The following is a 20,360-nucleotide window of genomic DNA, read 5'->3' on the forward strand; positions in this document are numbered from 1 at the left end:
CGGGGCAGGCTCCGTGTGATGATATGAGTAGGAAGAATTTAGAGAAGGGGTTTAGGGGAAGACCTTGGAATCCGAATGGAATCCAAAATGGGAGGGATTTGGGCCACCAAGGACCTAGGGGATTGCAATAAGACAGATTTTTTTTTTTTTAAGTTAAGATTTTCCCCTTTATTTATTTATTTTTATTTGGGTGCACTGGGTCTTAGTTGTGGCATGTGGGATCCTTATATCTTAGTTACAGCATATGGGATCTAGTTCCCTGACCAGGGGTTGAACTTGACCCCCTCCATTGGAAGCCCAGAGTTTTAGCCACTGGACCACCAGGGAAGTCCCATGAAATAAGACAGATTTTGAGGGGAGAGCTTGCTGGGTTTAGAGGCCAGAATATCTCAAAAAGAGATGGAGAATGGTCTGAGATATCTGGTGGGAGAGGGGCTCAGTTCAGTCACTCAGTCATGTCCGACTCTTTGCAACCCCATGGACTGCAGCTCGCCAGGCTTCCCTGTCCACCACCAACTCCCAGAGCTTGCTCAAACTCTTGTCCATCAAGTCGGTGATGCCATCCAACCATCTCATCCCCTGTCGTCCCCTTCTGGGGGTTAGCTGTTCTGTAGGAGTTGAGCAAAGGGGTCTGAACAAGAAAAGAACAAGGAATTCTCAGTTCCACAAAAGTCACAGGGTGGGGGAAGGCCTGGAGGGTTCAAGAGAGAGAATAAGAGCAAGGATGAGGCAGGGTCCTCAGGAGGGCAACATGGGTGGGGAAGATGATCAAGAATTTGGGGCAAATTAGGCATTCTGGAAATCAGGGAGTGCTTTGGAGGTGAGGGAGGTCTGGGATCTAATGGGGGTAATTGGAAAAGTCCAGGGTCTCCCATGAGGAAAAGAGTTATATTTGGCACCCCTAGGCGTCAGATATGGTCTAGAGTCTCTACTAGGGGGCAGAGAATTGTTTGAGGGCAGAGGGGCATAGAGGGTCCTCAGGAAGGAGTGGGATATGGTCTGTGGTCCTGAGCGGCTATGGAACATGGTTTGGGTCCCCCAAGGGAGTGAGGCATGATCTGGGGTCTCCCCAGATGTTGACGTATGGTCTGGATCCACTCTGGATGTTGGGGTGATCTGGGGTCCCTGAGGGGTGAGGTGTGGTCTGGGGGTCCACCTGAATGTTGAGGTATGATTTAGGGACCCTCGTGGATGCTGAGATACGGTCTGGGCCCCCCCTAGATTGGGAGGTCTGGTCTAGGGTCCCTGATGGGTGTGGGGCCCAGTCTGAGGTCGCCAAGGAGAGCAGGACGTGGTTTGTGGTCCTGGGTGGCTGAGAAACATGGTCTGGGTTCTCAAAGGCGGTAAGACGTGATCTGGAGTCCCCCGGGTATCGGTACAAGATCCGAGATCTTCATTGGGGCTGCAAGGGTCCCCATGCCAGTCGGGGCGTGGTCTGGTGGTCTCTGGGGAAGCCGGCTGGGCTGGAGGTGGGGCTGGGGAGGGGTTGGGGGCGGGCCGGCGGCTCCGCAGTGGAGAGGGGTCTGCGGAGGACCCCGGGGCGGGGGTCGGGGGCTTGCGGCCGCCGCGCCCGGCCCCTCGGGTCTGCGCCCCCTCCCCCCTTGCGGCGGTGGCGGCGGCGGGGCTCGGGCGGCGGGCGGCGCGGAGGGCGGAGCTCGGCGGCGGCTCGGGAGGGAGGGCGGGAGGCGGGAGGGAGGCGGCCCCGCGGCACCGCGCCCCCTCCCCCGGCCCTCCCCCCACCATGGCGCGGAGCGAGGCGGCGGCGGCGGGGCCGGGCCCGGGGCCCCCCCGGGCTGGGTGAGCTCGGCCCGCAGCGGCCGGGGAGGCGGCGGGCGGGGGCGCCGGTGTGAGCGCGGGTGTGAGCGTGCGAGCGTGTGAGTGTGTGTCCGCGGCGCTGCGGCGGGCCCGGCGTGCGCTCGCGCGGCCCTGTGTGTGCCCGGCGCCGGCGTGTGCGGCGCCCTGCTTGTGTGGCCATCCGGGTGTGTGCCGGGTGTCGAGCCGAGGTGCTGTGTCCGGCCGTGCGTGTGTGTCCCCCCGGGTGGCTGCCCCTTCGGCTGTGTGTCTGGGGGGCTGTCGCGCGCCCATCGGAGGGGCTGTGTGCAGGTGTGTGTGCGTGGGTTGTGTGCCCAGGTGTGGGTTCTCCCCCCCCCCCCCCCCCCCCCCCGCGTGAGTGTGTTCCCGCGGTTAGCTGCGTTGGGTGTTTGTGTCCAGATTGGATGTCCATCCCAGGGTCTGTGTAGCCGGGTGTGCCCGCTCGGGTGTCCATTTGTGTGTGTGTGTGTGTGTGTGTGTCTGCGGGTTGTATGTCTCCAAGGGTGTGTGTCTGTGCGTCCATGGCAGGTTCCCGGCGGGGGTGGGGGGGCTGGGGCTCAGCGCCTTGTGGGGCCTCTGTGTGGGTTTGGGGGAGGGGAGTTTGCCGCTCCCTCGGTCCATGTCAACTGTTGGGGGGGGTCCTCGGCGGTCCTTGGGGGAGACGGCCATGTCTTCCCCTTCCTGGTGGCTGGGTAGGGGGGGATGGGCAGCCGGTAGGTGGACAGATGGAGGGATGAGAGGCCGAGGGGTGGACAGATGGGCCGGAGGGAGGGACGCAGACCCGGCCCTCTCCCACCCATCCCACCCCAGTCCCCTCCCGGCCAGATCTCTGCAGATGGGGCTGGAGGTGCCCACATCCAGATGGCCGGCCTGGGGACCTTTGGGCTGCTGGTCGGAGGATTGCCTCTGACCAGGTGCTCTTCAGCTCAGGCCCCCAGCCCTCTGAACTCTGACCTGGCTGGGGAAGGGGGTGTGCTGAGGGACGGGTGTTAGGGTTTCCCTGGCCTAGGAAGTAGGTGGGGCGGGGGTGCCTCAGGGCTGGGAGGGATGTGTGTCCATGACTGTGTGTGAGTGTGGTTCTCTGCCTATCTGTTGACTCTGCCAGTGGGGTTCAATATTTTGTGTGTATTTGTAAGTGTGTAAATCCCTCACAGGGCAGTTATGTGAGCATGTGCCGTTATGAGTGAACATCTCTGAGTGTCTGTGCAAAGGTGGGTCTTTTTGTACCCATGTGCTTTTTGGAGTGTGTTATCTGCCTTGTCAGTGTCTGTTCCTGTTGTGGTTCTGTGCATGTGTGTGAGGTGTGTATAGGCTAGTGTGTGCATTTGTGCATCTGTTAGTGTGGGAATGTACCAGCTTTGTGACCGTGCATACTAGGGGTACATGAAGTTGTATGAGTGTGTTGGGTATTTAAGAGCGTGTGTATACACCTGTGTATCTTTGTGTGCGTGAGCATCTGTTACATGTGTGTTGGTGAGTGTGCAAGGGTAGCTTTGTTATAGATGCATGCACCAGGGGACACATGGGTTTCACAGTTGTGTGTGTGCCTCTGTGTGAGTGTGCAAGGGAAAAGGCAATGTTGTACGTGTGGTTGTGTGCAGGTGTGTCAACCTCGAGGGTCTGTGTCTACTCTGAGTCCATTTGCGCATTTGTGTTGGTATCTGAAGAGTGGGGTTGTGTATGTTCACATACAGACATGCAGGATGATATGTGCACATGTGCCTGTGTCCTTGACATAGGCTGACCCCACTTATGGGCCCAGTGAGATGGGGGCCCACGTGGCATGACCTGTGGTATGCTGGGATCCATGGACACAAGTGTGTCCACATCCTGGACCAAGAGCCTTCAGAGGGCGGGGGCACACATATGCTGCTGTGTCCATGGGAATTCAGATACAGAGTCATGAGTTGTGGGCCCATGTGGGTTTTGGCATGTCCACATGTGTTGGGGTAACCATGGTCTGATGGCGAAGATGGGAACTTCTGATCCTCCCCCAGCTCCTGCTACTGTTCAGGTCTTTGAAGTTGGGGACTGGGATGTGAATTCTGGAAGGAGGAGGCTGGGAGCCTAGCATCCTGGGTTTGAAGAGATAGAGAGCTGAGGGACCAGATTCCTGGATCTTGAGAAAGGAGGGAACTGAGACCTGGACTGTTGGGTCTAAGGGAAGGGGAGGATGGGGACCTCGGCCTCTTGAGCCCCCAGAGGACAAAGAACTAAAGTCCTAGACTCTTGGGATTTGGAAGGTGAAAAGTCTGGGGCTTAGACTCCTTGATTTCCAGAGGTGACTTCCAGGGTCCGCCTGAGACCCTGCAGAACCTACAGCAGGAGGGCTGAGAGAGTGATCACGGCAGGGGCTTCCTGGGCTGAGATGGTCTCTGAGGAGGGTCTTGGGAGAGGAGCCAGAAGGATGCTAACAGTGTGCTTTTGTTGCTTTGCAGGTACTGGCCCAGGCCCTGACTGCCTGAAGAGAGGTGAGTGGGGTCCCTCAGGCTGGGGAGAGAGATGTGAAGTGATTGGGTTTACTCTGAGAGAGTCAGAGGCCTGGAGTGCTGCCTTGTATGAATTTTAGTGGCAAGTATAGCAGTGTCCTGAGGGGCCAGGTGCCCCCCAGGCTGGAGGTTGGTGACAAGGTCAAGAATGTCTTGTTTGGGTAAGAGTTTCGTAGAACGATGGTGTGGATGGTAGGTGGGGTCTCAGGCCTGGAGGTATCACCTTTTAGGCTGAGTAAAGTGGTCAGAAAAGGGAAGTTTCTTCATGTTAATAAAGGAGGCAAGAGTTTCCTGACATGAAATGACCCTGCATTTGGATGGTGGCGTGGATATTGTTTACCATTTTGTGTGTGTATGTGCATGTATGTGGGGACATCTCCTGATAATCAGACCTACTGGTGGTTGAGAGAGAGCCAGAGCAAATGATCATTTAACAGCAGCTGTTAACATTTATATAGCGTTTACTCCATCAGCAACTACTCTAAGTATGTTACAGCGGATTATCTCATTTAATCCTCACAACAATCCTATGAGGTAGGTGCTATCATCCCCATTTGACAGATGGACACACTGAGGCCCAAAGAGGGGAAGTCATATGGCAGGGAATTGGGGTGTGAACCTGGCAGCTGGGGGCCAGATTCTGTGGGCAGTGCCATACTGCCTCTCAATAAATGTTAGCTATTTTCATTGTTAGTATTACACTGTTTCAACTTGAGTCCCACCCTGGCTGTGGGCCTTCTGGTTTCATAGATAGTGGTTCTGAGCCCCAGAGAGCTTACAGCCACGCAGGTGCAGAGCTGCGCCTCCTACTTCTGGCCACCTCCCAGGCCAGGATTTTCTGTCGGAATTAGAGCAGTGTCCCAGAGGGAGTGCATGACAGTTAGTGGTGGTGGTGGGGGGTCGCTCAGAGATGAAGAGATGCTCTGACTTTGCCTCTTTTTCTTTTTTCAGCCCCATCACTGTCTTCCTCAGTCTCTTTCTTCTGGTCTTCATCTGTGTAACACTCTTACTTTCTCTTCCTGTCTCTCCCTCTCTCCATCTCGATGTCTCAGTCTCTCTTTTCTGTGTGGGTCTCCACTCAAGTTTTTCTCTCTTTGCCTCCGACTTGCTCCCTGTCTCTTCACCTGTCTTTCAGATTCTTTCTCTTGTTGTCTCTTTGTCTCTCTTTTTCTGTCTCTCTCTGAATCTGTCTCTTTGTCTGCCAGTTCATCCCTCCCTCCCCCTTGTCTCTCTCTGTCTCGTCTCTCTCTCTCTGATTCTCTTGGTCCCTTCTCTGCATCCACAGTCCCCCTTTGCCTGTGGGCTGAAGGATCAGGGCCACATGAGGCCACAGCCCCAAACTGCAGATTCCTGGGAGGTGGGCCAGCAGGGACTGGGGCATGGGGTGGGGTGAAAACAGTGTCAGGGACACCCCCTTCCCATCCTTTCCTCTTCACCCCCCACCCACCCCGTGTTGTGATGGGAGCTGACATGTCGTGGGTTGCAGCTGCCGCAGGGGGAATCCCAGCCGGAAGGTTTTGCCTGGAGCAGAGGCACAGCCTCTGTGTGTGTGTGTGTGTGTGTGTGTGTGTGTGTGTGTGTAGGCATGTATGGGGCCTTGTGTTGTACCCATTAATGTGAACATGAAAGTCTGCCCCCTGCTTGGGCCCTCAGCAGAGGCCAGAAGGAAACCGGGCTCAGAGAAGGACTTCCCAAGACGGAGCAGGGAGACTGCTCTTTTCTCAGCCCCTCCTACCTTCAGTACAATCCCCCCTCCCCACTGCCAAAGGTGGGGGGGGGTGTTACCCTTAATATTTATTGAATATGTACTCTGTGCCTGGTCCTATGCTCCGTGACCCCTATGAATGAGCTCACTGAACTCTTGCAACAACCCAATGACGATAGTACAATTATCAGACCACTTTACAAATCAGGAAATTATGGCCTAGCTCGGGAAAATCATTGGTTTGGGGTCACAGAGTTAGCAAGTTGGGGGAGCCAGGACTTGAACCCGAGTCTATTTGATTTCAAAGCCCTTGCTTTTAATAATAGTGAACATTTCTATGCATGGCACCTACTGGACACTTGATGATGATGATAATAATAGTTATACACTAACATGTATTGAACACATTTTATGTGCCAGGCACTGTTCTGAGTATACTATGCTCATTAATCCAGTTCATCCTCACAGAGGTAAGGCCTGTTTTTGTCTCCATTTTACAGATGAAGAAACCGAGATTCAGAGAGGTTCAGACACTTGCCCGAGATCACACAGCTAGTAAGTGTCAGGGTTGGGATTTGAACCCAGGGAGTATGGTTTTGAAATCCATGACTTTAAACCCTAGTCAGCAGTGATTTTTCAAAATATTTTGTGGGTACTAGAAGGCGCAGGCCAGGCCAGATGTCATCCCTCTGGTTGAGAGGTCATGAGAGGTCTGGGAGCTCCTGGAAGAGGGGCAGAGGTGGGGGTTAGACACTCAGAGGTGGGGCAGTGGTAATTTACCAAGCAGCATGGAAGTGATGTGATCTGGTCACAAGTGCATGCCAGCTGATGGTCAGTTCTGTCACCATCCTACAGGACCCAGTTGTCAGGAAGGGATGGATGTGGGGCACACTCCAAGCGGGACATCCCAGGGTGGCCAGGCAGGTGGTCAAGCCCTACGCCTGGCTGACCCTTCTCCTTCCTTGCAGATCTCACCTCCCGCTCCTCCTGCCTCCCCCCTGCACCATGGCTCCGGGCCCCTTCTCCTCAGCGCTCCTCTCGCTGCCGCCTACTGCCCTGCCCTTTCTGCTGCTTCTCTGGGCAGGGGCATCGCGGGGCCAGCCCTGCCCTGGCCGCTGCATCTGCCAGAACGTGGCGCCCACGCTGACCATGCTGTGCGCCAAGACCGGCTTGCTCTTCGTGCCGCCGGCTATCGACCGGCGCGTGGTGGAGCTGCGGCTCACCGACAACTTTATCGCGGCCATCCGCCGCCGAGACTTCGCCAACATGACCAGCCTGGTACACCTCACCCTCTCCCGGAACACCATTGGCCAGGTGGCAGCGGGCGCCTTTGCGGACCTGCGCGCCCTCCGCGCCCTGCACCTCGACAGCAACCGGCTGGCAGAGGTCCGAGGCGACCAGCTCCGGGGTTTGGGCAACCTCCGCCACCTGATCCTGGGTAACAACCAGATCCGCCGGGTGGAGTCGGCCGCTTTCGACGCCTTCCTGTCCACCGTGGAGGACCTGGATCTGTCCTACAACAACCTGGAGGCCCTGCCCTGGGAGGCCGTGGGCCAGATGGTGAACCTCAACACCCTCACGCTGGACCACAACCTCATCGACCACATCGCCGAAGGGACCTTTGTGCAGCTTCACAAACTGGTTCGCCTGGACATGACCTCCAACCGCCTGCATAAACTGCCCCCTGATGGGCTCTTCCTGCGGTCCCAAGGTCCGGGACCCAAGCCGCCCACGCCGCTCACGGTCAGCTTCGGCGGCAACCCCCTGCACTGCAACTGTGAGCTGCTGTGGCTGCGGCGGCTGACCAGGGAGGACGACCTGGAGACGTGTGCCACGCCGGAGCACCTCACCGACCGCTACTTCTGGTCCATCCCCGAGGAGGAGTTTCTGTGTGAGCCTCCGCTGATCACGCGGCAGGCGGGCGGCCGGGCCCTGGTGGTGGAGGGCCAGGCGGTCAGCCTGCGGTGCCGCGCCGTGGGGGACCCTGAGCCCGTGGTGCACTGGGTGGCACCCGACGGGCGCCTGCTGGGGAACTCGAGCCGGACCCGGGTCCGGGGGGATGGGACCCTGGATGTGACCATCACCACCTTGCGGGACAGCGGCACGTTCACTTGCATCGCCTCCAACGCCGCCGGGGAAGCCACCGCACCGGTGGAGGTGTGCGTCGTGCCTCTGCCTCTGATGGCGCCCCCGCCTGCTGCCCCGCCGCCTCTCACGGAGCCTGGCTCCTCGGACATCGCCACGCCTGGCCGACCTGGAGCCAATGAGTCGGCGGCTGAGCGCCGGCTCGTGGCGGCCGAGCTCACCTCCAACTCTGTGCTCATCCGCTGGCCGGCCCAGAGGCCCGTGCCTGGCATCCGCATGTACCAGGTGCAGTACAACAGCTCCGCAGACGACTCTCTTGTCTACAGGTGGGTGTTAGAGTCCCCGGACCTCCTCCTGCCTCAGGGGCCCTCCCTCCGCCTCCCTCGGCCTTCTTGCTCAGCTGGGGTTCTAGAGGGGCTTGTAGAGTGATCTGTGGCTCCCATTTGCCCTATTTCCTTCTCTTTCTATTTCTTATCTTTGTTTTTCACACATCTTGCAAATCCTGGAGCACCCACTTGAGCGATTTATCACCTTGAATGCACCCAGCATGGTCTCTGCTCTCATGGGGCCCAGGGTCTACATCACTGCTCACCAAAGCTGTCTGATCATCTACCTTGTCAGTTAGACATTCTTAAGAGCAGGAAATATACTCACACATATATAGTTACAGTTGCATTTATATTTAGAAATCACAAGGCTACTGTATCAACACATTGGGTACAATATAGAAACAAAAGTATGAGAAAAGGATGTAAGTTGTTTCCACCATCCATTGGGTTAGAAGCCATTGCCCTGGCCTGGACAGATCCCTATGGTGTAGACTGATGTTAAAGAGGTACTTTCCCCCTATCATCTCTGATTTTCTCTTGCTCTCACTTTTGTCTGTCTCTCTACCTTCTCTCCTTTCTGTTCTCATGAGGAACTAAGCCCCTGCTATGTGCCAGACCCTCAGCTGGGTGGGAGAGACACAAGGAGACCAAGAGACCAAGCCCTGCCCTAGGGAGCCCAGAGAAAGGAGGCAGAGAGTATATGATGAATTTCAGTCTTGGCTTTGCCTTGTCTCTCCATCTCGGGAGTGTGGTTCACAGCAATTGACCTGGCATACAGCGGGCGTTTGCTCAGCGGTTGTGGGCTCTGTGCATATCTCTGCTTTGTCCTGGCTCTGCCTCCCTTAGGCACATTGCAGAGTGCTTGCTGAATGTTTAATCCTTTGTATGACATACCTTGGGTGCTCCAGAGGGGGTGGAGCCATTTCCCCACCTGTGGGCAGCTCCTGATCTTGTGGGTGCTTAGACCCACACCAAGAAGCCTGCCTCTTGGCTTCCATCTTCACCTCACCCAGTTCTCTTGGCCATGGTCCTGGCACACAGTAGGTGCTTTCCCATCATTGGTTGAATGAGGTGATGCCTTCCTTTTCTCTTGTCTCTGTCATACTCATTTTCTTCTCGTTTTGAATTTGGTCACCAAACACTGAATAAATGCCCACTTTGTGCCAGTTCCATGCTGGGCCCTGGGCCTACTGAGATGGATAAGACACTGACCCAGTCTTAAAAACATTAGGGCAAACAAATGGACAAAACAAAAACTTCTATAAGGTACTACCAAAGGATACTACTCCATTTGGCCTTCCCAACTTTACTGTGAGGCAGCTATGATTCCCCCCTCCCATTTTATAGACAGGGAAACTGAGGCTTAGTGGGAGAAGTCACTTGTTCAAGGTCACACAGAAAGAGACGGAACCAAGATTCCAGCTCTTACCCTTCTAACTCCCAATTCTGCCCTTTTTACATTGAACACTTGTTTATCAGGTGACTACTGTTTGCTAGGCTGGGATTAGGGGAGAGGGATAATAGATTTGTGTAAACAGCTCCTGGTTTCTGTGATTCTCCACCTCTCTCTTTCTCGTTTTCCTTCTCTCTCTAACCCGTGGTCACTACATGGCAGGTTAGGGGGAGGTTCATGGGCCCCCAGACCCAGCATTTCTGCAGATGTTGATGGCCCTCTGTCTCCAACTGGGCAACAGACCCTAGGACTCTTCCCTTCCCCTCAGGGCTACACAGTCCCAGTCCTCTGTCCCTCGTTGCAGGTGCCTGTGCTGCAGCACTGCAGGGGTTAACTCCCTCACTGCTGCCATGGGAGGAGGTGACAACCAATCAGAAGCCTGCTCTGCGGCTTGCTTGGGCCTTACAGCCAATTAGAGACACATGGGCTCAAGCTTTCTTAAGGAGCCAGCTTCTGTCCTTGAAAAGGGGGGAACCCCTAGCAACTGGTTATTTTAGGGGAAGGAGCAAAAGGAGCCCAAGACTCTCTGAGAGGGAAGACGAGAGGAAGAGGAAGACTTAGAGCCAGGGGCCCAAGGTTGGATGGAGTTGGTAGGGGGGCAGTGGTCTGGGAAGTGGCAGGCAGGGGGAGAGTTGGAGAGGTGGTGGGCCCCTGATGTGTAGTCTTTTGGGGGGAGGATGGCTCTTGGTGATGGTGGAGACTTCTGGAGGTGGAGGAACTGAGGTGGGTTTCAGGACCAGAAGAAGGTGGTGTGGCTGGAGGAAAGGGGATGCTTCTGAGAGGTAAGAGGCCTGAGGAGGTGGGGGCATGGCCTTTAGAGGAGGTGGTGCCCCTGCAGTATTGTCCCCACTCAGATGAAGAGGCGGTTCACGTCTCTGATGACCTGCTAAGAGCTTTGTGGGAGAGGAGAGCCTGTGAGATTGACTGCATGCAAATCTGTGTGGGTGTGGCAGTCCCAGCTTAGCCAACATCGAGCATGGAAGGGATGTGCCCAACAGAAGAGGGGCAAGGCCCAGGGGGAATGGTTCTTATAGACGGGGAGGGAAGCAACTTGTAGGAGAGTGTGAGCCACAGCAAAGCCAGCATCGGGTGGGATGCCGGCTGTTAATGAAATTATTAAGTGCCAGGCTTTGGGGATGTTAACTCATCATACTTCACACCATTTCTATGGGGTAGGAATTCTTAATAACCTCAGTGGGGGAAATGAGACACAGAGAGGTTAAGAAACCTGCCTGAGGTTACAGAGCTAGCAAGCAGCAGAAAAGAAACGCAAACTCTGGCATCGTGGCTCTCAGACTTTGTCAGCTTAATCACTTCTCTACACTGCCACTTGTTTGAGGGCAGGGGTCCATGGCAAGAAAGGGGCATGCTTTCTTGGCTGCATTTGCCCCAATTATGGATGAAACTTACCTGGGGGCATGGTGTAGTGACTTCAGGTAGTATAGGGCAGGGCGTGCACATAAAGTGGTTGCCTCTGATATCTGGGTACATGCAAAGAGTCGACATGGTCCGAGGCCCAGTATGGGAACCATCTCCCATGGGCCATTGTGGAGTGTGGTTTGGAAGGTATTTGTCAATCAGAAGGGAAGTGGCCTTTAGCCCTGGCCCCTTGGTGGGCAGGAATATGTAGTGGAGGGGCTTGGAAATTGTCTGATAAGATAGATGCTTCTAGGAGAGGTGTATGTATACCCAAGGGTGGGATATGCAGATGAGGGGGAGTGGTCTGTATCATGGTTTCCTTGGAGGGGCAGGAACATGTAGAAGAGAGGAACTAGAAGAGCATCCATTGTCCCAGTAGGAGTAAGACTGGGAGCATGAGGTAACCTGCTAGTCCACCCCAGTGAGAGTGAGGCTTGCAGGTAAGGGGGCATGGCCTGTAGCATCCATCCCCTTAAAGGGTGGGAATATGTAGATAAGAGCGCTTGAATGGCACTTGTCCCAGTAGGAATGAGCCATTGCTAGGGAGCAAGCCCCTTGAGAGCAGGGCATAAAAGCTGTAGCATTCCTTCCTGGCAGGGGCCAGGATACATAGAAGAGGGGAGACACGGGTGAGGAGTGGGTCTGACGGTGGGGCCTGCAGATAAGGGGCGTGGCCTATACCAAAGGTCCTGAGAGGGTGGGAATTTGGTGCTTCAGTGGCTGCTGTTGTCCCAGTAGGGGTGAGACACTGGCAGGGAGGCATGGATAGGTCCCCACGGGTGGTGGGGACATGCAAGGGAAGCAGCCTGGTTCAGAGTGGAGCTAACCCGGCGCTGATCCCGCCCCCTCCTGCAGGATGATCCCATCCACCAGCCAGACCTTCCTGGTGAATGATCTGGCAGCGGGCCGCGCCTACGACCTGTGCGTGCTGGCCGTCTACGACGATGGGGCCACGGCACTGCCGGCCACCCGAGTGGTGGGCTGCGTGCAGTTTACTACCGCTGGGGATCCGGCACCCTGCCGCCCGCTGAGGGCCCATTTCTTGGGCGGCACCATGATCATCGCCATCGGGGGTGTCATTGTCGCCTCCGTCCTCGTTTTCATCGTTCTGCTCATGATCCGCTACAAGGTCTACGGCGATGGGGATGGCCGCCGAGTCAAGGGCACCTCCAGGTCGCCTCCGCGGGTCAGCCACGTGTGCTCGCAGACCAACGGCGCAGGCGCAACGCAGGCCCCGCCCCCGCCGGCGCCCGACCGCTACGAGGCGCTGCGCGAGGTGGCGGCTCCCGCGGCTGCGGCGGCGGCGGCCGTCGAGGCGAAGGCCGCGGCGGCCGACCTGGCTTCCGCGGAAACGGAGGCGGCCCTTGGACGTTCCCTGGGCGGCTCGGCCACCTCGCTGTGCCTGCTGCCATCCGAGGAAACCTCCGGGGAGGAGTCCCGGGCCGCGGCGGGCCCTCGGAGGAGCCGTTCCGGGGCCCTGGGACCGCCGGCTTCACCGCCCCCCACTTTAGCTCTGGTTCCTGGGGGAGCCCCGGCCCGGCCGAGGCCTCAGCAGCGTTATTCGTTCGACGGGGACTACGGGGCGCTCTTCCAGAGCCACAGTTACCCGCGCCGCGCCCGGCGGACAAAGCGCCACCGGTCCACGCCGCACCTGGACGGGGCCGGAGGGGGCGCGGCCGGGGAGGACGAAGACCTGGGGCTGGGCTCCGCCAGGGCGCGCCTGGCCTTTACCAGCACCGAGTGGATGCTGGAAAGTACCGTGTGAGCGGCCGGCGGGCGGGCGCCGGGACGCCTGGGTGCCACGGACAAACGCCCAGCCGCTCTGACGTTTAGGGCAGGATTCGGGGGTGAAAGCGCCGAGCCTACACGTCGTCGGACTGGAGGGGAGGAGCACCCTTCCCCCTGGAGCGGGGCGCGGGCTGCCTGGGCGGTGGCCCGAGGCCACGCCCCCGCGCTCGGGGGGTTTGAGGGCGGGCCGCCGGGCTCCCCTCCCCCGTGGACGCCAAGCCCCCCTCCTGCCCCTCCCCCCGCGCGCTCGCGGACCTCGCTGGAGCCGGTGCCTTACACAGCGAAGCGCGGGGAGGGGCAGGGCCCCCCCGACACTGCAGCACTGAGACACGAGCCCCCTCCCCCCGCCCGGGACCCGGGGCAGGGGCGAGGGGCCCATTTCACGTATCTGGCTGGACTAGATCCTATTCTGTCCCGCGGCGGCCTCCAAAGCCCCTCCACCCCCCAACCCCATTCAATTCCCTGGTCCCGTCGTCGGGTCTGGCTTGGGGTCCCCTTTTCTCTGTTCCCCTCGTTTGTCTCTGTCCCGCCCTCTGTCTTCTCTGTCTTCCGTCCTTCCCTATTCGTCTCTCTTTTCACTGTCCCGTCGTCTGTTCTCCCGTATGGCGTCCAGCCTCCTTGTCTCACCGGATTATCTCCCCCAGTACACAATTCTCCCGGGCAGGTCCCACCGGAAGGACCAGACTCTCCCCGACTCCTTCCTCTTACTCCCAAGTGAAATCCCCACAGGAAACAAAATCCAAAACCAAATCCCCCTCGCTACCGGAGCCGGGACCCTCCGCCGCAGGAGAATTAAACTTTTTTCTGTGTCTGAGGCCGCTCTGCTGACCTCTGTGTGTGTTCAAGTGTCTTGGGAGGTTGGGGGGCGTGGCCTAGATTACAGCTCTAGGACGTTAAGTGAGACTAAAGGTCGGACGGCAGACTGTGACCAGGGAGATTTGCAGTTTCCTACCCTTTGAGAGACTTAGAGGTGGGGAATAATACATAAAAAACAGAAACAATAGCTAAGGTTTAATGAGTGCTTAACTATTGCCAAGCACTTATGTTGTTTAATCCTCACAACAACCCTAGGACATCAGTACCATGACCCCATTTTATAGATGAGAAAACTGGGGTCCAGAAGTAAAGCAACTTGTTACAGGTCGCATAACCAGAAGGTAACAAACTTGGGATTTAAAACGGCAGGCAGCCTTCTGAGCCTTTAGTGCCGAGCAACTAGGGAGTGTTCATTTTCCACATAGGCATTGTGCTAAGCACAGCTCATCTCTCTGAGGTCCGACAGCTGTTGGGGGTCGATACGCTTGGCCCCATTTTACAGACAGGAATCTACACCAGGGAGAAGTGAAGTCACTTGCCCAATGCTCCCCTGGTGAAGAAATGGAGTTGGCAGTTTGACCTCAGTATCTGTTCCACTCTACTACAAAATGTAGCCTCGGATGTTTGTGTCTGGAGGCTGGGGAATGGCCTCGAGGACCTTAATTAACTGAGCCTGGGTATTGAAAGCTAGCCTGGTGGGAGAGGGGACAGGGGAAAGGACTCATGGGTCATGCTGCCTGGAACCTGAGGGATCTTAGGAGGTAGAGAAGGGGTCTACTTGAGGGCATAGGTTGGCATGGGGTGGGGGGGAGTTTCTCAGACAAGGGTGTGGGCTGTGGTTGGAGAAGGGAAGTTTTTTTGGGGAGGGTGGATGGGTCCTGCAGTGAAAACTTTTCTGATCCTGGGGAAGAAGGAAGAAGGCTTCATGCCAACCAGGAGCCTCCTGAGGCCTGGGGAGGAGGAGAGAAAGACAGAAATAGCAACGGAGCAGGAGGGAGGGGGATGGATCTGGGCAGATGGTGGGAGGCAGCAAGGACAGAGGCACCAGAGAATCACAGGCCGGCATCACCCAGCGGCCCAGCCGCACTTATCTATCTCAGTCATCACGACTCCTGGGTACCCAGGGCTTCCCACACACCAGCCTTGGTGCTCACAAACCCTCCCTGAAGCATGAATAGAGCGTGCAGCTCAGTCCTGGCACAGAGCACAAAACGGACTTACTCAGGGAGGAAGCGTGATCACGTCTATACTCCAAAACAGATGTGTGCGGTGTGTGCACCCTCTTATTTATTTTAGGCTAGGTAAGTTGATTTGCTTAGAGGGAAACACACTCCACAGAGTGTGGGCCATCTCAGAAGGTGGGAGGCCTTGTGCACCCCCTTTTCTAGACAAGGAAACAAGTTCAGACAGGTAAGCAGCTTGCCCAAGACCATGCAGTCTGTAAACGGCAGAGCCATGATTGGAGAATTTACTGCCTTTTTATCCTGCACACCTAACTGTCTGACTGTACTGTCTCAGCTCCACCCGATAAAGCTTTACTGAGCATGTGCTATGTACCTAGCTCTGTGCAGGGGATACCACAGTGAACAAAACAGATGAAACAAGAGACCCCTACCCCATGGAGCTTATATTCTAGAGGCAGGAGACAGTAATCAAGCAAGTAAATTATGAGTGGTAGTGAATAAGTGTCACACAGAGAATGAAAACATTCTCATTTTGATGGGAGACTTCCCTGATGGACCAGTGGTTAAGACTTCCCCACTCCCAATGCAGGGGGCCAGGGTTCGATCCCTGGTCAAAGATATCAACCTGTAGGGTGCAGGTGCAGCAGGAAAAAAAAAAAAAAAAACCAGGGTGATGGGGTGGAATGATTGAGAGGTTTATTTTATTTATTTCTTGGGGTATAGTTGCTTTAAAGTGGCGTGTTAGACTCTGCTGTACATCAAAGGGAATGAGCTATAGGTATACACACATTCCCTCACTCTTGGACCTCCCACCACCCCATCCCACCTGTCTAGGTCACCGCAGGGCACTGAGCTGAGCTCCCTGCACTATGCAGCAAGATCCCACTAGCTGTCTCTTTTATACATGGCTGTGCTCATGTGTCAACCCCAGTCTCCCAATTCACCCTCCCCCCAATCAAGCCCCCATATCCACATGTCCATTCTCTACATCTGGGTGAGACTTACTTTTGACTGGAAGGTCAAGGAAGGTGATATTGGAGCTGAGAAAACCCCCCTGTGGAAAGAGCCAGGGAAGAGCATTCCCAGCAAAGATAATAGCATGTGCAAAGGTCCTGAGGCAGGAGTGTGCTTCGTGTGTTGGAGGCAGCGTGTCTGGACTGGAGTAAGGGGGAGAGTGAGAGGAGAGCAAGTGGGAGAGGCAAGCAGGGAGCAGCTTCTGCTGAGCCTCGTGGGCTGTGGTCAAGAGTCAAGATTTTATTCTCAGCTGTGGGTTTCAGCTGGGGCAGTATTTGGCTTGACTTCTGTGAGGAATTCAGCTTTGACTGCAGTGTGCCTGTCTTCACAGCAAAATCAGAAACTGCCACCTCAGAACTTGGCATGCACCCTTTGACATATTTGGGGCCCACATGGTCCCTAGGTCAGCCCTTTGAATGATAGCCCCCACCTTCCTCTGTAACATCAGGTCTTTCATTTAGCAGAGAAGTATTTATCAATGGCAGTGACATTCCCCCACCCCCACCCCCCTGCCCAAACTGAGAGCTTTAAACCCACGGAATAGTACATTAGGTGAGACAGGGCATGATATCATTCAAGGGGAGTGTTGGAGCATTTCCTCTGTGCCTGGCCCTGTACTGGACACTGGAGATCCAAAAGTGACCCAGAAAGCACCAGTCCTTGCCCTCCTGAAGCTCAGACAGACAGATGGCAATAGGGCTGTGATGGGAGAAACAGAAAGCCTATCAGAGCACAGACGAGTTGCCTGACCCTGCCAAGAGGTTCAGGGAAGTGTATTAGCCAGAGTCTTGGCTGCAAGTGAAGGGAAGTCAGCTTAACTTGATTAGGTGTGGAAAAGTGTGCATTTGTTGGCTCGGAGAGCTAGGAAGGATACAATCAAGGGCAAAACTATAAGGAATTTGACCTTAGAGACTGGAATTGAGACGCAACTCCATTAGGACACTCTTCCCATTCATTTCTCTTCTCCACTTGTCTCAGCTCAGATGTGTCCCCTTCCACTGCATGTAGTGGGGAAAATGGCTATATATTTACAGACACAGACTCAATCCTTCTAGCACCACAGTCCAGAGGTAAAATGGCAGAATCTCCTCCAGTCCTAAATAAAAGTAAATCCCAGGGAAGGGCTCTGGTTGGTTTGACTAGGGTCACATGCCAACCCTGCACTGACTGGGCTATCCAAGGGAATGGAATGCTTTGATTGGCCAGATCGCAGTCACATGTTCAGATTGTGTGGCTCTGGAAAAAGAGGGGGAAGAGTTAAAAATATTAGGTTGAACCATATGAAATTGCCAGTTCTGTAGATTAGAAATGGCAGAATACTGGCAATTTCATTGGTTGAAACGAAATAGTCACCAGAAAAGTAGGATGGTAAAACTTGTTGGGTATAATAAAAGCAATAGAAGCCCCAGAGTACCACTCAGAAGAATTTTTGGAGGAGGAAGTGATATTAATGAGACATAGGGAATGAACAGAAATTAGATGAAGACATAGTGGTGATGGGAGAGTAGGGGGGACATGTTCCAAGCAGATGAAACAGCTTATGCAAAGCCTGTCATGGAGTTACAAGGGAAGACTTGTCCTTGTACTCTGGAGATGGAGTGCTGTGATTGGGCAAACCTGAGTTGTGTGTCCAACCAATGAGGGAGTGAGGAAGGGGGCTCATGCCCCAGAGGAAAACTGAGAAGCTTTACCAGGAGACAGGGATTCTGGGCAGGCAAAACCAAAATATATCCAGTTCAAAATTTCTTTTTTAGGCCTTGGCATCTCCAAGCAGAGGTTTGCAATCTTATTTCAACTACACCACTCATGTCTGAACTCAGATTTGTCTTACATGATTCAAATTCAAATAATAATTGGTCACTTTTTCTGGATTTTGGCTGGGCATACAGAGATGGACTTTTGAAGATACATTAGGCTGCAAGAAACAAAACCTAATTAACATGACTCAAGACGTTTTCTTATCTCAATGACCCATTATCCTACTCTTTTGTTCCACCTTCCTTAGAAGAACAGTTTCACACTTTAGGCTTGTTGCCTTATGGTCACAAAATGGCCACCACAGCTTCAAGTCTCTCATCCTCATATCAGTGAACTAAGCAGGAAGGAAAGGAACAAATGGAAGAATTTTCTCTCTGCTGGGGAAGAAAAAAAAATCCTAAAATAAAAAAAACAACAGCAATAAATGCATGTATGGGGCTTAACCTCTGCCAATTGTTTTCAATTATTTACATAAATTAGCTTATTTCATGGCCCTTCCACTGCAGAGGCAGGTGATCCACACTAGGCCTTCTCTAATTTCATAATCCACAGAATCTGTGAGCATAATAAGATATTTGTTGTTTCACTCCATTATGTTTAGGGTGTTTGTTATAACTTGGATGATATTGTTTGTGTGAAAGCTGGAGCCATGGCTGCCATTTTGAGATCATGAGGTAGCCAGAGTAAAGTTGGTCAACAGAGATGGAAAGAATCTGGTTTCCCAGTGACATTATTAAGTGAATGAATCCTAGAACTGCCCTGCCAACTCACTTTTTATTATGTATGATAATACATTCATTTATGTTCTACCCATTTGAGTTGGGTTTCTGACACCTATTATAGGATAAAGAATCCTGATATAGACTTCTATCTGTCCTAGGTACACACGGAAAAGAGAGATACACATTTCACACAAACAGGGAAAGACTTATAAACATGTGCACAAATACACATACACTTACACACGTGTGGGCATGAATATGCTGTTATGCATCTTCAGACTCCGGTTTGGGCAGATACTTGCTTGGATGCATATACACATAGTCACAGAAGGCAGGCACACACAAGTATATGCACCCTGTAATGAATTTTGCTTGCACCACACAGACATCCACACTCAGTCACAGACCCACAGTAACACACACACACACACACACTCAAGGATTCACTTATTGCAGAATGTTCCAACTCCTTACAGTTTATTTCTGCAGCTCTATAAATAAGGGGTGAGGGACTTTCCTGATGTTCTAGTGGCTAAGACTCTGCACTCCCAATGCAGGGAGTCCAGGTTCCATCCCTGGTCAGGGAACTAGATCCTACATGCTGCAACTAAGAGTTCAAATGCCACAACTGAGAGTTCGCATGCTATAACTAAAGATCCTGCATGCTGCAATGAAGCTGGAAGATCCCATGTGCTGAAACTAAGACCAGTGCAGCCAAATAAATACATATTTTTTTAAAAGGGGGTGAGAAGAAATATCTTCAGGCAGGACTGGGGTTAATGCATAAAGAAGGTCTGGGGTCTCAGATGGGCTGAGAATAGGTCCTGGTTTTCAGATGCACACGTCTCTTCTGGTGACACAATTCACATCCCAAGTGAGAAGGTGGAAGAGGCTGAATGTGGCAGGCCTTGAGGCTGTCTTGAGACTCCTGTGGGAGAGATGAGAAGTTTCCCACTGATGCCCAGTTTCCCCATTGCCTGGGCATCAGCCTCCACCTTACCCAGGGCCCAGATATTCATCCTCTTCCAGGGTCACTCACCTTCTCTGGGGCCTCCTGGAGCTGATGCAGCCAGTGCTGGAAGCGGCCCTGAGGCCTGCAGCCTGCTGTGGGCTGAGCCTGGACCCGAGCACAGGAAAGGGTGGTGTGTGAGATAGGACTTGGGACAGAGGGGTGAGGTCCCATCTTCCCAGAACCCACAGACCCAGCCCAGGTGCCCTGGGCACTCACACAGGCCTGGAGCTTGGAGTGGAGGTAGTGTATTGTGAGAAGGGGCTGCTCCAGGGTGTGGTCCAGGGATGAGGTAATCACAGCTCCCAGGACGCTTCAGGGTCAGGACCAGCTCTGCCTCTAAGGCTATGGGATGCTCCCACACCTGAGAGGTGAGAGAGAACAGGTGATGTGGAAAGGTGAGGAAGGATAGGCAAGAACGCTCAGTGAAGTGGAGACAGGTAGGGAATCCAGGGGAGGAGGGCAGGTGACATGAGACACACGATGGACACAGGTGATGGGACAGGTTACAAGGGAGCAAGTAGAGGGGAACACGTGGAAGGAGACTGTTGAAGGGGATACATACAGGTGAGGCAGAACGACAGGGGAAGAGACAGGTGAAAAACTGAAATAGGGACAAATGAAAAGTGAATCATGGGAGGGCTCACAGAGGTTTGAAGAGGTGGGGATGGAGAGGGACCGAGGTGGGAGTCAGTGGCGAGGGGAAGAGGGAGTCAGTGCTGAGAGTAGATGGTGATAAGGCGGGGGGGGGGGGGGGGGGGGGGGGGGGGGGGGGGG

General features: G+C 54.5%; 1 protein-coding gene and 1 long non-coding RNA gene across 5 annotated transcripts in view; one reads left to right on the forward strand and one right to left on the reverse strand.

Annotated features, from left to right (window-relative positions):
* The first annotated feature begins 1,726 nt into the window (after positions 1–1,726).
* LRFN1 (leucine rich repeat and fibronectin type III domain containing 1) lies at positions 1,727–13,898 on the forward strand. 4 transcript variants are annotated; one of them, XM_043437774.1, is made up of 5 exons: positions 1,727–1,797; positions 4,251–4,283; positions 6,507–6,561; positions 6,975–8,417; positions 12,148–13,898. In XM_043437774.1, the coding sequence occupies exons 4-5, from the start codon at positions 7,012–7,014 to the stop codon at positions 13,055–13,057; spliced, it is 2,316 nt and encodes a 771-aa protein (XP_043293709.1). In that variant the 5' UTR covers positions 1,727–1,797; positions 4,251–4,283; positions 6,507–6,561; positions 6,975–7,011; the 3' UTR covers positions 13,058–13,898. The 4 variants fall into 4 exon arrangements, with proteins under 4 accessions (XP_043293709.1, XP_043293708.1, XP_043293710.1 ...); XM_043437773.1 differs by lacking the exon at positions 1,727–1,797 and adding an exon at positions 1,834–3,826; XM_043437775.1 differs by lacking the exon at positions 1,727–1,797 and adding an exon at positions 1,834–2,103.
* Positions 13,899–19,203: 5,305 nt separating this feature from the next.
* The window catches only part of LOC122421646, a 2,382-nt gene continuing 1,225 nt past the window's right edge, over positions 19,204–20,360 (reverse strand). Inside the window, exons 2-4 of the long non-coding RNA XR_006263546.1 lie at positions 19,803–19,947; positions 19,614–19,691; positions 19,204–19,502 (exon numbers count right to left, since the gene is read on the reverse strand). This is a non-coding gene — a long non-coding RNA (uncharacterized LOC122421646). The remainder of the gene's footprint in view (positions 19,503–19,613; positions 19,692–19,802; positions 19,948–20,360) is intronic.

This window comes from Cervus canadensis, chromosome 18 (assembly GCF_019320065.1).
Source record: "Cervus canadensis isolate Bull #8, Minnesota chromosome 18, ASM1932006v1, whole genome shotgun sequence".
NCBI lineage: Eukaryota > Metazoa > Chordata > Mammalia > Artiodactyla > Cervidae > Cervus > Cervus canadensis.